Genomic DNA, 15,828 nt, shown 5'->3' with positions numbered 1-15,828 from the left:
TCTCTTTCCTGCCATCTATCTCCACCCTCTGACAAACAGAGTCTAGTGACACCATTCCTTACCCATCCTTGCTAATAGCCATCAATGGATTTAACCTCCATGAATTTATCCAGTTCTCTTTTAAACGCTGTTATAGTCCTAGCCTTCACAACCTCCTGAGGCAAGGAGTTTCACAAGTTGACTGTGCACTGTGTGAAGAAGAACATCCTTGTATTTGTTTTAAACCTGCTGCCTATTAATTTCATTTGGTGACCCCTAGTTCTTGTGTTATGGGAATAAGTAAGTCACTTTTCCTTATCCACTTTCTCCACATCATTCATGATTTTATATACCTCTATCATATCCCCCCTTAGTCTCCTCTTTTCCAAGATGAAGAGTCCTAGCCTCTTTAATCTCTCCTCATATGGGACCTGTTCCAAACCCTTAATCATTTTAGTTGCCCTTCTCTGAACCTTTTCTAGTGCTAGTATATCTGTTTTGAGATGAGGAGACCACATCTGTACGCAGTATTCAAGATGTGGGTGTACCATCGATTTATATAAGGGCAATAATATATTTTCCGTCTTATTCTCTATCCCCTTTGTAATGATTCCTAACATCTTGTTTGCTTTTTTGACCGCCTCTGCACACTGCGTGGATGTCTTCAGAGAACTATCCATGATGACTCCAAGATCTTTTTCCTGATTTGTTGTAGCTAAATTAGCCCCCATCATATTGTATGTATAGTTGGGGTTATTTTTCCAATGTGCATTACTTTACATTTATCCACATTAAATTTCATTTGCCATTTTGTTGCCCAATCACTTAGTTTTGTGAGATCTTTTTGAAGTTCTTCAGCCTGCTTTGGTCCTAACTATCTTGAGCAGTTAGTATCATCTGCAAACTTTGCCACCTCACTTTTTACCCCTTTCTCCAGATCATTTATGAATAAGTTGAATAGGATTGGTCCTAGGACAGACCCTTGGGGAACACCACTAGTTACCCCTCTCCATTCTGAGAATTTACCATTTATTTCTACCCTTTGTTCCCTGTTTTTTAACCAGTTCTCAATCCATGAAAGGACCTTCCCTTTTATCCCATGATAACTTAATTTACATAAGAGCCTTTGGTGAGGGACCTTGTCAAAGGCTTTCTGGAAATCTAAGTACACTATGTCCACTGGATTCCCCCTTGTCCACATGTTTGTTGACCGCTTCAAAGAACTCTCTCTAAAGATAGCTTTAATTAAGATGCATTATAGCTCAGATATCTCATCATGAAATAGGAATTATAAATTCTAATTCTATAGTATGAGACAATATATTCATGTAATGTTTAAGAAAAGTTTTGTAACTGAGTTCCAATAGTTCATGGATTAAGGACCCAATTTTATGGGGTTCCAGGGATTTCTGTATAAATTATTTAGGTTAATCTTTCTATCTACCCAATGGGGCTCAGTCTAGAAAAGACGTGGGCAAACTATGGCCAGCGGGCCACGTCTGACCCGGCCCCTGAGCTCCTGGCTGGGGAGCCTAGTCCCTGGCCCCTCCCCCGCTTTCCCCCCTCCCCGCAGCCACACCGCTGCGTGGGCTGCAATTTGGCCCGCCGCTCCCGCTGGGCAGCGTGGGGAGAGCAGCTGGCTCTGGCCGGGTGTCGCGGCTGTGAGCTCCTGCCGCTTGTAAGGGGGCGGGGAGCGGGGGGGTGGCAGTCAGGGAGGGAGGGGACGGTTGGATGGGGCAGAGGTTCTGGGGGGGCGGTCAGGGGATGGGGAACAGGGAGGGTTGGGAGTGGGAGTCCCGGGGGCCCTGTCAGGGGGCAGGGATGTGGATTGGGGTTGGGAGGGCAGTCAGGGGACAGGGAGCAGGGGGCGTTGGATAAGGGGGTGGGATCCTGGGGGGCAGTTAGGGGCAGGGGGTCCTGGGAGGGGGTGATCAGGGGACGAGGAGCAGAGGGTGGTTGGATAGGGGGTGGGAGTCCCAGGGGGACTGTCAGGGGACAGGGGTGTGGATAGGGGTGGGAGCAGTCAGGGGACAGGGAGCAGGGGGGTTGGATAGGGCGAGGGGTTCACGGGAGGGGGTGGTCAGGGGACAAGGAGCAGGGAGGTTGGATGGGTTGGGGGGGCAATCAGGGGGCAGGAAGTGGGAGGGGCTGGATAGGGAGTAGGGGCCAGGCTGTTTGGGGGGGCACAGACTTCCCTACCCGGCTCTCCATACAGTTGCACAGCCCCGATGTGGCCCTCAGGCCAAAAAGTTTGTCCACCCCTGGTCTAGAAGATACCATCAGAGATGCTTAGTTTTGCAGTTCTCAAACTGTGGATTTGTGTCTCCAGAGATAACATGCTTGTTAACAGCAAAAATGTTTTAAATAAATAATATATAGAGGTGAGAAGTAACTGACCTCAACCCTATTGTCCCGCTGCAAATTTGTGTATGCAGAGTTAATCCCTTACTTCTCTCTCAAAGTGTAAAGTGTAGAATCCGAGTGCTTAGGTGACTTCCACCAGTTCACTAGTGTCACTTTCGGGTACTCAGCGTATGTTCAACATTTCTTTTAAGCCCAATGTTGAGAACTTTGGCTGTGACAGTGCCATCTATTTTTTCATGATTTTGTTCACAAATTGTCATCACATTAGGCCAGTTCTTGATATAGTGCTTAAAACAGTCCACTACTGAGTTCCATCGCACATCTTGGGGAGAGTTAGCTTGGTTCCTCCCACTTTTTTCCAGAGCATCTGCTGCAAAGTGGTTGTTACGGAAGTATTTTACAATTTCAACAACATTAGTCTTTATTTCTGGAACACTGAAGTCTTTGGCTAGTAGGTGCATCAAATGAGCACTGCAACCGTATGTTGTTAGCTTGGGACTCTCTTCTAAATAATTTCTTCTCATCTTGGATACATTTGCAGCATTGTCTGTGACCAAGCTGCGTACTAGACATTTGATTTTTTTTCACAGTTTGTTCTAGCTTTTACTGTTACTACTTGTAAGTATTCTGCTGTGTGTGCATTTCCTGATGTATGTGCTTGTGTGACAACAGAAACAATTGATACAACAGGATCTTTGTGGACATTGCTCCACCCATCAAGACTCGGGTGAAATTGTTAACCCTCTAGACCTTTTGCACACTGCTCAGTTTCTCTTTCATACACTTTATCCAGCAATCTGCCTGCGACATCTGCTCTGGGTGGACTGTATCCTGGTCTTAATGACTGAACCATGTTAATGAAGTGTGGGTTCTCAATCATACCGAAAGGAGAGTTTGTTGCATAAACAAACCAGGAAATTTTTTCATCAATTACCTCTTTGTAATCTGCTGGTTCTTGTCACAAACTGATCTATGGTTGTTTCTGGATGATGGAGATTTTTTTTCCTTTTTGCTACAGGTGATATATTGTGGCTATGTGACATACATTATGTGACTGAAACACTATAGAAAATGATGGTGATCTTGAAGGTGGATAGTCTTAAGAATCCTGTATGTTGAGGATGGATTCTCCTAAACAAAATAAGTCAATGCAGTTATTTAATTATTATTACCATACTGCTCATTTAGTGTTACTCATTGCATTCACTGACACTCAGTACTACTTTAAAGGTGAAATTGTAAAAGGTAGATCTGCCTATTTCAGCTGTTTATTTTTTTATCACAACTGCATCTAAAATGATAGTACCATAGAGTAACAACTATATTTTTGCTCAAACATGAGAATTCAAGAATAGTCCAGAAGGGAAGACAGGCAGTCCTTAATAAAGAAGTATGAAATAAAAAAGTTTACCCAACCTGAAGATCCTGCATGTTCAGACATGTTCCTTTCATCATCTTCAACATGGCTTCCTCCTGAGAAGGAACACTTCTCATGATGTTGTTTCATTTGGGCAACCAGGCCTTGCATTTTTGTTGCACTGTTTGTATTTTGCACGCATGCCTGTCCTACCCACAGGTATGCCCAAACTGGGTCTCTTTTACAGCCTGCTGCCATTATAGGTTTTCCCTTATAGTGAGAGAGAATGGTATGGTAGATCTCAAATCAATGAAGGCTACACTCAGAAAGACCTCAAGACTTCTGGAATATGCTGCACAGTTTCACTTTTGTTTCCACTGACTGTCTCTCCCTTCTCACATTTGTCTCCAGACTTCTCCTTCCCCAGGTCTATTCCGCTCCCAACAATCTTCTATTCATTGAACTTTTTGAAACTTTGCACTTTTAGAGAGAGGTAAGGGATTAACTCGGTGTACACAAATTTGCAGAGGGACAATAGGGTTGAAGTCTGTTATTTCTAACCTCTACATATTTATTTATTTATTTAAAAACATTTTTGCTGTTAACAAGCATGTTATCTCTGGAGACACAAATCCACAGTTTGAGAACTGCAAAACTAAGCATCTCTGATGGTATCTTCTAGACTGAGCACTGAGTCCCATTGGTTAGATAGACTAACCTAAACAATCTATACAGAAGCCCCTGGAACTCCATAAAATTGGGTTCCTAATCCATGAACTATTGGAACTCATTTACAAAACTTTTCTTAAACATTACATGAATATATTGTCTCATACTATAGAATTAGAATTTATAATCCCTATTCCATGATGAGATATCTTTGAACTATAATGTATCTTAATTAAAGCTATCGTTAGATAGCTTTTTCCCCCCAAGAAAGCATTTTATCAGACAAATCCGATTTAAATAAAAAAAAAAATCTGATTTTTATTTTTATTTTTTTTTAAAAATCATTGATTTTTATCCACTGTGGCAGGAGATAATGCTGCCTGCTTCTTGATTACAACGTCACCTTAAAGTGAGAACAGGCATTCGCATGGCACTGTTGTCACTGGCGTCGCAAGATATTTACATGCCAGATGCACTGGAGATTCCTATGTCCCTTCATGCTTCAACTACCATTCCAGAGGACATGCGACTCCATGCTGATGATGGGTTCTGCTTGATAATGATCCAAAGCAGAGCGGACCAATGCATGTTTATTTTCATCATCTGAGTCAGATAACACCAGCAGAAGGTTGATTTTTCTTTTTTGGTGGTTCGGGTTCTGTAGTTTCTGCATCGAAATGTTTCTTTTTTAAGACTTCAGAAAGCAAGCTCCACACCTCGTTCCCCTCAGATTTTGGAACGCACTTCAGATTCTTAAACCTTGGGTTGAGTGCTGTAGCTATTTTTAGATATCTCACATTGGTACCTTCTTTGCATTTTGTCAAATATACAGTGACCGTGTTTATAAATCAGACATGTGCTGGGTCATCATCTGAGACTGCTATAACCTGAAATATATGGCAGAATGCAGGTAAAACCGAACAGTAGACCTACAATTCTCCCCCAAGGAGTTCAGTCACAAATTTAATTAACGCAATATTTTTTTTAACGAACCTCATCAGCATGGAAGCATGTCCTCTGGAATGGTGGCTGATGCATAAAGGGGCATACAAATGTTTAGCATATCTGGCACATAAATACCTTGCAATACCAGCTACAAAAGTGGCATATGAATGCCTCTTCTCACTTTCAGGTGACGTTGTAAATAAGAAGCAGGCAGCAGTATCCCCCGCAAAGGTGAACAAACTTGTTTGTCTTAGTGATTGGCTGAACAAGAAGTAGGACTGAGTGAGCTTGTAGGCTCTAAAGTTTTACATTGTTTTATTTTTGAGTGCAGTTATGTAACAAAAAAAATCCACATATGTAAGTTACACTTTCACAGTAGAGATTGCACTACAGTACTTGTATGAGGTGAATTGAAAAATACTTTCTTCTATCATTTTTACAGTGCAAATATTTGTAATTAAAACAAATAAAGTGAGCACTGTACACTTTGTATTCTGTGTTGTAATAGAAATCAATATATTTGAAAATGTAGAAAAACATCCAAAAATATTTAATAAATTTCAATTGGTATTCTATTGTTTAACAGTGCGATTAATTGTGGTCAATTTTTTTTAATCGCAGTTAATTTTTTTAGTTAATTGTGTATTAATTGCGATTAATCAACAGCCCTAGTTTGTTTACATAGTGATTCTAAGTGTAATTTACAGAATATCTTGACAATGAAATTAAGACTCTCCAACCACATCATGCTACAGAGCAAGTGTTCTTCCTATTTTTGCAAAAAGAACAGGAGTACTTGTGGCACCTTAGAGACTAACAAATTTATTAGAGCATAAGCTTTCGTGGGCTACAGCCCACTTCTTCGGATGCATATATGCATAAATTTGTTAGTCTCTAAGGTGCCACAAGTACTCCTGTTCTTTTTGCGGATACAGACTAACACGGCTGCTACTCTGAAACCTGTTCCTATTTTTGGTTATGCAAAAATCACAGGTTTCTATTTTAATAACATTAATTCATGTGTTGTGTTTAAAAATGAAATGCAGATTTTGTTTATTTTTGTTGAATTTAAAAGTGAGGTTATTGCTTGCTAGTAATGCAGTGACACAAAGTAAATCCTAGTAAAAAGGTTCACCCCCCAGTCCCAAGTCAGGACCATTTATATAATTCTTAGCTCTACTGCTTACATCTATATTTGAAGAATTTCAAGCATGAGGTTGAAGGTTCAAATGACTTCAACTGTTAATATGGTTTGAGCTGGCTATTCCTACTTTAACATTTATTTATAAAAAATATTATATATACGTACACAATATAATCTACATAGCTACACCTCACATAGCCACTGATGAGGTGAAATATAATTTTTAATCGTCATGTGACATCCTTGTCTGTTAAGATGAGCAAACCCTTTGCATTACAACAATTTACAGGTACTTCAGTTTGTGGAGAATAAATATATTGCTTTATGTCCCAATTGGGATGCCTCTGAGTTACAGGCAGCTATCTATGGACATCAGATGTTCATCATCCCATGAGATAAATAAATACATTTGCATGCCCAGTTAATACCTGCTGCACAATGTTATGCAGTACACCTTATGACTGATTTTTATATATAGTCAAACACTCATGTTGTGGAATACAATATGAATGTTAAATAAATGCCCTGCCTTTTTTTAGGAGAAGCTGTGTTGGATCAGAACTGGTAGACTGGCTATTGGAGCACTGTCCTTTTGTGAAGTGCAGATCTACAGCAGTTGGTGTATGGCAGCTCCTACTGGATATGGGAATTGTGTTATCAGGTCAGTGTTATGGAAACAAGTCCTACCATGGTCAGTAGGGCATTTGTACATAGAATGAGCTTTATGTTTGCCGGGACAGAGGAGGAAAAAGAAAAATGTAGATTGATTTTGTTTTTAATTAGGAGGTCACATCCTTCAATATTAATATGATATAGACTTATCCATGTGATGTTTCACTTAATAAATACAAGATATGAACTAGTTCAGATGCAGTTTTCTCTCTTCTGCTTTTGGAAATGCAATTGCCTGTTTGCCAGTTTGCAGATCATGTGCATGTCTATGTCAACCTATTTTTTCTTCAGATGCTTTGCATTGTTTTCAAAAAGTCAGCAGTTGCTTTGTCACTATAAATCACTGGTTCATCAGGTATCTTCTTTAGTAACTAGTGTTTTTTTTTTTTTTTTCTTTTCCATAACTAGAGAATACAGCACAGTAGATTAAGAGGTATTTTTCTACTCATTGATAACCATGTTGGGCCAAATTCACCCTTCCTCTCTCTGTGTTGCCCCATTGACTGCAGATTAAGCTAGGGCAGAGTTTGGCTCAGAAGTCTGGGACACAGGCGTTGATGTTGATATCAGTAGCCACTCTCAGGGATTTTTCCATGGGAAGACAGCTTCACATTGCATCCAGGGCTCCATAGCCACTGAATCAACGCACCACCAGCCCATCCTGTCCATGCGTGCCCCTTTCCTATCCATGACTGTGCTAGTGAATTGTCCCCACTCCTTTCAAAGTACAGAGGAATTTAGAAACCCTGTGTTTATGTAACCTACTGGTGAATGTATGTGTTAAAGGTTCCCTTTGTTGCCAGATCTGCTGAGGATAGGAGTCTATTACAGTGCAAGCTAGGAAGCCTTGACTCATTAGCTGTAGCAGCTCATTCTTTTAGCTGTGGAGGTCTTGGTTCATTCCCTCCTGTGTCAGTTAAGAATGATCATGCTATCACATTCTCCTGCAGGATGGGCATTATGGTGCTGAGGGCCCTGGCTCTTGCTGGCAGAAGTGGCATAATGCGGGACAGAATTTAGCCTGACCTCTTTTAAAAAGGGGTGAATTTACAATATGTGCATTGTGAAGGGAGAATGAATATTTAAAGTATTTGACCCCTTTGTTTAACTTTAAGATTTTTCTTTTTTTCCTAAAGTTTTCCCTCCTCCTCTTTTCATGTATCCTCTTCTTCCTCATGATCTTGCTATACTGCAGAAAGGCATTCACCAGAAGAAATGAGCTAGAAGCTAATGAAAAACAATGCTCATAAATTTGATGGGTGAAAGACCTCTCTCATACAGCTATGTCCCTTAAAGGCAGAGCTCTCTCTGTTCCTGAAGTATCCAGACTCCATTGCCTTAAACTCCAGGAACCTGGATGTTCTGTTACTCTGAGATTTTTTTCCTTTTGGCTGCATCACTTGGATAAAATTATTTAAAGCCAGACCGTATCTGATTGCTTCAAAGTTCAGTTTTAAGCATTTTGTCCTTGATGGTTGTCAAACTAAGCATTAAGTTAATACTGAATATGTATATATAGTTATGAGTAAAGTTGACAGAAGAAACTTTAAAAGGTATTTCATTTTATTTTTTCTAACAGTGGACAGACAACTTTATTTTCAAGACACTCATGTTTTCTACCAGTTCTCAGCTGATGAATGTACTTATCTTTTCTGTGAATTCGAAAGAGATGAAGGATGGCAAAATGGTGTAAAACTCTTACTGCAGCTAGTGCCTCTTACTTCATCCAGGGCTGCTATATGCAATCTGTAAGTACCTCCTCTTTGTAACTTTTCCTGAATGTAAATGCCTGAATTATAATGACAGACTATATACAAAATTATATATACATGTAACCGCTTCCATCTGAGTGTTATTTCTTGTATCAATAGGTTTGCTAAACTCAGCATCTAGAAAGTCACTGTGGTCAAATGCGTAGGACGCCAGAGTGGGGGTCAGGATACCTGAGTCCTAGTTCCAGCTCTGGCACTAACTTGTTCTGAGGCCTTGGGCAAGTCATTTCACTTTTTCTGTGCTTCTGTTTTCATCGTCACCCTTTGCCTGTCTTGTCTATTTAGAGTGTAAGATCTTTAGGGGGCAGAGACAGACTTTGGGTAGTCCCTAGCACAATGAGGGCCTCAATCCTGATATTTTCATTGCAAGTAAATATTATTTATAGATAAGGCTAAGATTTTGTCATGGTTATTTTTAGTAAAAGTTATGGGCAGGTCACGGGCAATAACCAAAAATTCACCGAAGCCTGTGACCTGTGTCTGACTTTTATTAAAAATAACTATAGTAACTCCTCACTTAATGTTGTAATGTTCCTGAAAAATGCAACTTTAAGTGAAATGATGTTAAACAAATCCAATTTCCCCATAAGATTTAACGTAAATGGGGGGGGGGGGGTAGGTTCCAAGGAAATTTTTTGAGGGCAGACAAAAGGCATTCTATACTGTACAGTACTGTACTGTGGTTTGGAAGTGTCCCTGGCTTACCCCACACAGGCACAGCCCGCTGCAGGCAAGGACACTAGGAAGCACCTTCGCAGCAGTGGCAGCTTCCCCGGAGAAGAACAAGTGCCGACTTTGTCAGGGGATGCTCCAGGCCCGCCTCTTCCTGTCCCCGCTCCACTCCAGGCCCATCTTCTTCCATTCCCACTCCACCTCCTCTCCAGAGCAGCCGCATCCCCGCTCCTTTCCCCCAGCCCCGCACAAGTCCTAAGTGCCGCCAAACAGCTGTTTAGCGGCGCTTAAGACTTTCTGGGAGGGAGGGAGAGGAGGCGGAGAAGAGGTACTTGTGTAATGCTCCCTTGTAAAGTTGCTGCTCTTCCACAGAATCTTACAAGCAGTGGACAGAGCAGGCAGCCAAATGGCATTATAAGGGAGCATTGCACAACTTTAAATGAGCATGTTCCCTAATTGAGCAGGGACATAACTTTGAAACAATGTTAAGCAGGAGGACGTTAAGTGAGGAGTTACTGTATGACAAAATGGGGAGGAAGGAGGGTCCAGCAGGGGCTCCAGAGTTCCCTCCCCTGCCCCACGGTGTCTGAGAGCGGGGGGTCCCTCCTGCTGCTGGCAGCAGCTTGGAGCTGTGGCGTCTGCTCATTGCAGCTGGGAGCTGCAGGGTCCTGCTTGCCTCCTGTGGCAGCAGCTTAGGGCTACTGGGGAGGGTACCGCTGCACATGGCGGCTGGAAGTTGCAGAGGGGTCCTGTCGGTTGAAGTGAAAATGTCACACAGGTCTCTGGAAATCAGATTCTGCGTTTTTGCTGGTGGGGCGCTGCCTTCAGAGCTGGGTGCCTGGCCAACAAATGCCGCTCTCCGGCTGCCCAGCTCTGAAGGCAGTGCAGGAGTAAGGGTGGCAATGCCATGACCTTCTCCCCTAAAATAACCTTGTGACACCCCCCCAAACTCCCTTTTAAGTCAGAACCCCCAATTTGAGAAATGTTGGTCTACCCCGTGAAATCTAGGCTTATGTGTTTTTACCCTATACTATACAGATTTCACGGGAGGAGACCGGTCCATGATGCGTTTTTTCATGGCTGTGAATTTGGTAGGGCCCTATATATTTGTATATTTATTTGTTTTTCCTGAAGCTAATTAAGTATTTTAGGAAAAATTGTCATGTTTATGAGGCCACCAAAAATTTTGTGTGGGAACCCCTTGACTAAACTGAGCTCACTAACGAGAATGAAGGATGAGTGGAAGTAGGGGAGAGAAGGATGAAGAGAGATGGGGAGGATAAATGGATCAACACTTTCTCCTTCCCTTGCTTCATTTGTTTCGTTGTTCATACTAATTTTGGTATTCCACATCCTATTTGTTTCAAAGATTAATTTGGTGCTGTAGCCCTACTCAATCTCTGATGTAATTCAGTTGATTGATAGCTTTGCACCAGGAATGATTTGTTCTACAAAACTTAAGGGTGGGCTACTATGCTACATATTATTTTGTTGACTCATGCAGATTTGAGCCATATGTTAATTCCATAGGAAAAAAATATTAAAATAAAATGAATGACCAAAGTTTGTGGAGTCCTTACCCACCCATGTGAGCACTTATGCATATAAAAGAATGGCATTTTCTCATAGCTTAACAGCAGTGTTAGATATGCGGTCTAGGTTGGTGATCCAAAAAATTGCTTCAGGCGAGAGGCAGCTACCACCAGGATATGATCATGTGGGACACTGGTTGACAAGGTGTTCCATAGTTTGAACTCCATTTCCACAAACAGGTGTGTCAGTTTTAATTTATGGAGCAAGTAGGCACTTCTGTCATATCATGTATCGATGTTATTCATAATGGATCATATTTTCTGTGAAAAACCACTGGGTTCTTTGTTTGGATCCTTGATTCATTTAGGACATTGGCATGCTTCCACCTTGCTTGCCATTAATATTCAGGGGAACACCCAAGTCTTCAAACCTTTAAACTGCAATTTAAATCCAGAAAACCGTTTTGGATTGGAGTCTTCTATATTATTTAGGTCTTCATGTATTGGGAGAGCCTTATATTCTCAAATATGATGGGACTCCCAAAGGATTCTCATGTCATGATGAATTTGGGGTGGGAGGATGTGCACCAATACAGGAAGCCACAGTTGTGACACTGATTTTTACTATGCCTATAATGATGCACATAATGGTGTTGAGAGTTGCCAAGTGATGTGTGGAAATTTGTGTGCTCAGATGGGCGAACGGCATTCTATGGCAGAGTAATGAAGAGGTCTGTAAAGTTTGTGGCCAGTGAAGCAGTCTGTGAAGACTGCATCAGCTCTCACAGGTTGTTCCTGCCAGTTTCTGCATGTATTTTTATTTTGTTGTGGATATTTTTCAGGGCCCAGTGATCTGTGAGGGTTTGATCTAATGTCACACAAAGATCTTTCGCGGTGCGATCATTTCTTATCTGCTGGACACAAGTCCACACGCAGTTCTGCTGTAGCCTTTCAATTGTTTAGATGAAATACTAATGCAGTCTGAGTGGGGATTGGTTTTAGCTGCCAATATAAGAAATATTCTTCACTGGTTTTAATGTCAATGGTTAGGATTTGTTCTGTGGTAGGTAAATCCTGTGCCTGTGTAGTCCGAGCAATGTCATCATCATAGACAAATTTCTGTGGTGGTGTATGATGAAGATTGTGTGTGTGTGTGTGTGTATGTGTATATATATATATATATATATATAATATAAAATAAAATAAAATAAAATAGGATTAGTGTTAGGGCTGATCTCTTTGGCAGGCCATCGTTGACCTGGTCACCAAGGAATCGCCGACAGGTCAGAACTTCTCAGAAGAGTTTTATCATTGTATCACATGGGATAATTTTTGCTGGCTTTCAGGAGGCCATCCCTCCATATGGTGGTGTAGGTGGCAGATGAGGCTAAGAAAGCTGCCCTAGTCCAGAGTTTGCATTGGAATCTCCTTGAGTTGGAAGTGTTAAGGCTAATACTTGGTTGGTGCAGCTGCACCTGGTCGGAAACCTGCTTGTTCATTTGGTAACACAAGCAGCAGGATCCTGGCCAATAATAATCTCTCTGTAAGCTTGTACAGCATGTGAAGGAGTGATCTGAGCCAGTATAAGCTTCCTGGGTTTGGGAATGAGTTACCATAGCTTGGTGCCATAACCTCGTGGTTCATCCTGAGGATCATGTATTTTAATAATGTTGTCACCATTCATGTACTGTAAACAGCAGCACACCCTTCCAAAGGTGCGTTGCAGTGGATGAAGTAGTTAATTACTAAGATAATTTAGCTGTGAACTTCAGTGTTCAACCCATGCCTGCAAATTTTCACTATTATCCTATCCTGTATTTGCATCAGTGGAAATTATCGACATATGTTGGCATAAGTGAGAATAGAATTTATCCCTTAATCTGTAGTACTGTGTATCATAAGTATACTTTAGGTGAACTTGTCATATAAGTGATTGTGCATGGTTTGTTTACCATACAGAGTACACCAGGGGTTGGCAATGTTTTTGGCACGCGGCTCGCCAGGGTAAGCACCCAAGTGGGCCGGGCCAGTTTATTTACCTGCTGACGCGTCAGGTTCGGCCGATCGCAGCCCCCACTTGCCGTGGTTCGCCGTCCCGGACCAATGGGGGCGGCGGGGAGCGGTGTGAGCCGAGGGATGTGCTGGCCGCGGCTTCCCGCCGCCCCCATTGGCCCGGGACGGCGAACCACGGCAAGTGGGGGCCGCGATCGGCCGAACCTGACGCGTCAGCAGGTAAATAAAATATTCTGACACTAGACACATTAACTACAATGTGCCATTTGCATATACTAGACACGTAGCTTCCTTAAACACATCAAAGCATAAGAGCAATTAAATTATTTACCCTAAGACAAAATATTCCAGTAATACCTGGGATCTGTGTTTATTACACCAACCGCAGTAGTTTACAGGCACAGCATGCTTCTGTTAAAGAGAATGGAAAATAAATAACTTAAGGGTTTTTTATTCCTGTGTGAATAATCCTACCAGACTGATTTCTATCTTTTTCAATTTCCAGTAAGGCTTCTATGAGGTTCAATAAATGTTTCAGTGAGAGACCTTACATAGTATAAAAGAAAAGTACAATTATTTGGACCTTCAGCTGGCACACAGTAACTCTTCTGCTTAAAAGGAAAAGCAATTAAATGTGTGGGCAGAGTAAATACTTTTCTATGTTTACCAAACAAATCTGTTTGTGTGTTTTGGTTTAGCAGTTATTTTTGGAAATAGAAGAATGCAAACATTCCTGCAAACGAATAATATAACTACACGTATGCTATTGTACAATACAATCTAATACAGTGTACAATGACACAAACCTGGCACTCATTAAAAATGTATAAATGAACTAAGAACAAGCCAGCTTTTTGGGGGGGGGGGGCTAATTTTAACCAGTTAGAACATTGTGTATTTGAAAGTTTAACTTAACTTTATTGGATTTGGGTATGAAAACGAAGAAAAAGAGGAGAAAAATTCTAGTTAAAAGAGAGAAAATGGAGTTAAGGGCACTAGGGTGAGTGCTTTAGAGAACTGATAGACCAGGCAAAATGAAAAGCAACTCTGGAGAGATTGAAAAAGGAGTGTAGAGAGGAGTAAAATACTAATGGAAAAACCAAGGGTATAGCCCTGCCCTTCACTCTTCACTGCACCCTTTGGGAAATGTGGAAGTTTTGCCTAATACTGGACCTTTGGATTATGGCTGGCCTCTGCATAGGGCCCTACGGACTGGGGAAAGGAGCTGTAAACACTCTTCTCTTTTCCACTGCCCACTATCTAGCCATATTTATCATCTGAGTTACTGTAACGTAACCTCTTCCATACTTGTTAAATCACTGCAATCTGAATGCCATTCCCATTCACTGCTGACTTGGAGTGTCTAACAATTATTCTTTTAGCTTTCATGCTTGCATTAAATATCAGTGCTTTATGTGTCAATGATTTCTGGAATCCTCTGTCTTTATATCTGTGAACCCACAGCTCTAGAAAAGACAGAGCTTCACATTTTTAACAAAGCATATTGTTTGACAGCTGGAATACTTCAACAGTCCTTCCTATGTAGAAAATGATGATGGAATACACGTGTAGTGGATCAAAATACACATTTGAATGCTCAACTGAGATCAGGAAGTCCTCCTTTTCCACTTGGCTAGAATATAACTCTTATCTCATTTTTTTTATTTGAAGAGAGCAGTCTTTCAACATTTTTACATGACTTCTGATCTTCATTTTGATGCAAAAATTCAAAAAAGCCCTTCTTATTTCAGTGACATGTTGTGATCCTTTGCCACCTTGCTTTCCAGGGATGAAGAGATCACCAAAGAAAATCACAAAATAAGGGTAACTTTATTTATTTTTATTTTTAAGGCCTGGTCAAAAAATAGAAGACACAGCAGAGACCAATGCTGAAATTCTTGCTCGCCTCACATCTGCGGTAAGATTATCACATCAAAGTTTGTACTGATCCCATTTGAAATATTGTCAAGTTGTGGATCCTTTCAAATGAAAACCGTGTCTGAGTGAGACAAATGGCCATAATGGAAATTACAATTTTGTATCTGGAAGGAAGTCATGGGCAGGAGGAGGTGGTATTCTTGTGTTAGCTTCACTGTTCAGAGCAATTGTTTTCTCGCTTACACTAAGGGCATATATTCACTATGGCTCTACTGCAATCAATGCAGCAGCATCGATTTTGCGGGTCTGGTGAAGGTGGGCTAAATCAATGGGAGAGTGCTCTCTTGTCAATTTCTGTACTCCACCTCCTTGCGACGAGTAAGGTAAGTCAGCGGGAAAGTGTCTCTGTTGACACAGTGTGGTGTAGACACCATGGTAAGTGGATCTAGCTACGTTGACTTCAGTTACGTTATTCATTTAACTAAAGTAGCGTAACTTAAGTCTTGTCTAAACTGCTGCGTTAAATTGATTTAAGTGTAAAAGAGAAGGATTTGGCCAGATCATAGAATATCAGGGTTGGAAGGGACCTCAGGAGGTCATCTACTCCAACCCCCTGCTCAGAGCAGGACCAATCCTTAGACAGATTTTTGCCCCAGATCCCTAAATGGCCCCTTCAAGGATTGAACTCACAACCCTAGGTTTAGCAGGCCAATGCTGAAACCACTGAGCTATCCCTCCCCCCATGTTTCTCTTACTGTGAGACTGGATGTCCCCCGGGGTTGACCTTAGAAAGTTGCATCAGAGTAAGATTACAGCTTGCCCTGTCTATGC

General features: G+C 41.4%; 1 protein-coding gene across 2 annotated transcripts in view; it reads left to right on the top strand.

Moving 5' to 3' along the window:
* RAPGEF5 (Rap guanine nucleotide exchange factor 5) overlaps positions 1-15,828 on the top strand; it is a 236,881-nt gene that overhangs the window by 38,706 nt on the left and 182,347 nt on the right. For both annotated transcript variants that reach the window (XM_024106678.3, XM_024106672.3), the window contains exons 4-6: positions 6,998-7,119; positions 8,710-8,878; positions 14,971-15,037. In XM_024106678.3, coding sequence (XP_023962446.2) covers positions 6,998-7,119; positions 8,710-8,878; positions 14,971-15,037 — 358 coding nt within the window. The remainder of the gene's footprint in view (positions 1-6,997; positions 7,120-8,709; positions 8,879-14,970; positions 15,038-15,828) is intronic.

The sequence above is a fragment of the Chrysemys picta genome, chromosome 2 (genome assembly GCF_011386835.1).
Source record: "Chrysemys picta bellii isolate R12L10 chromosome 2, ASM1138683v2, whole genome shotgun sequence".
Lineage (NCBI taxonomy): Eukaryota > Metazoa > Chordata > Testudines > Emydidae > Chrysemys > Chrysemys picta.
This window is presented reverse-complemented; position numbering and strand designations above follow the sequence as displayed.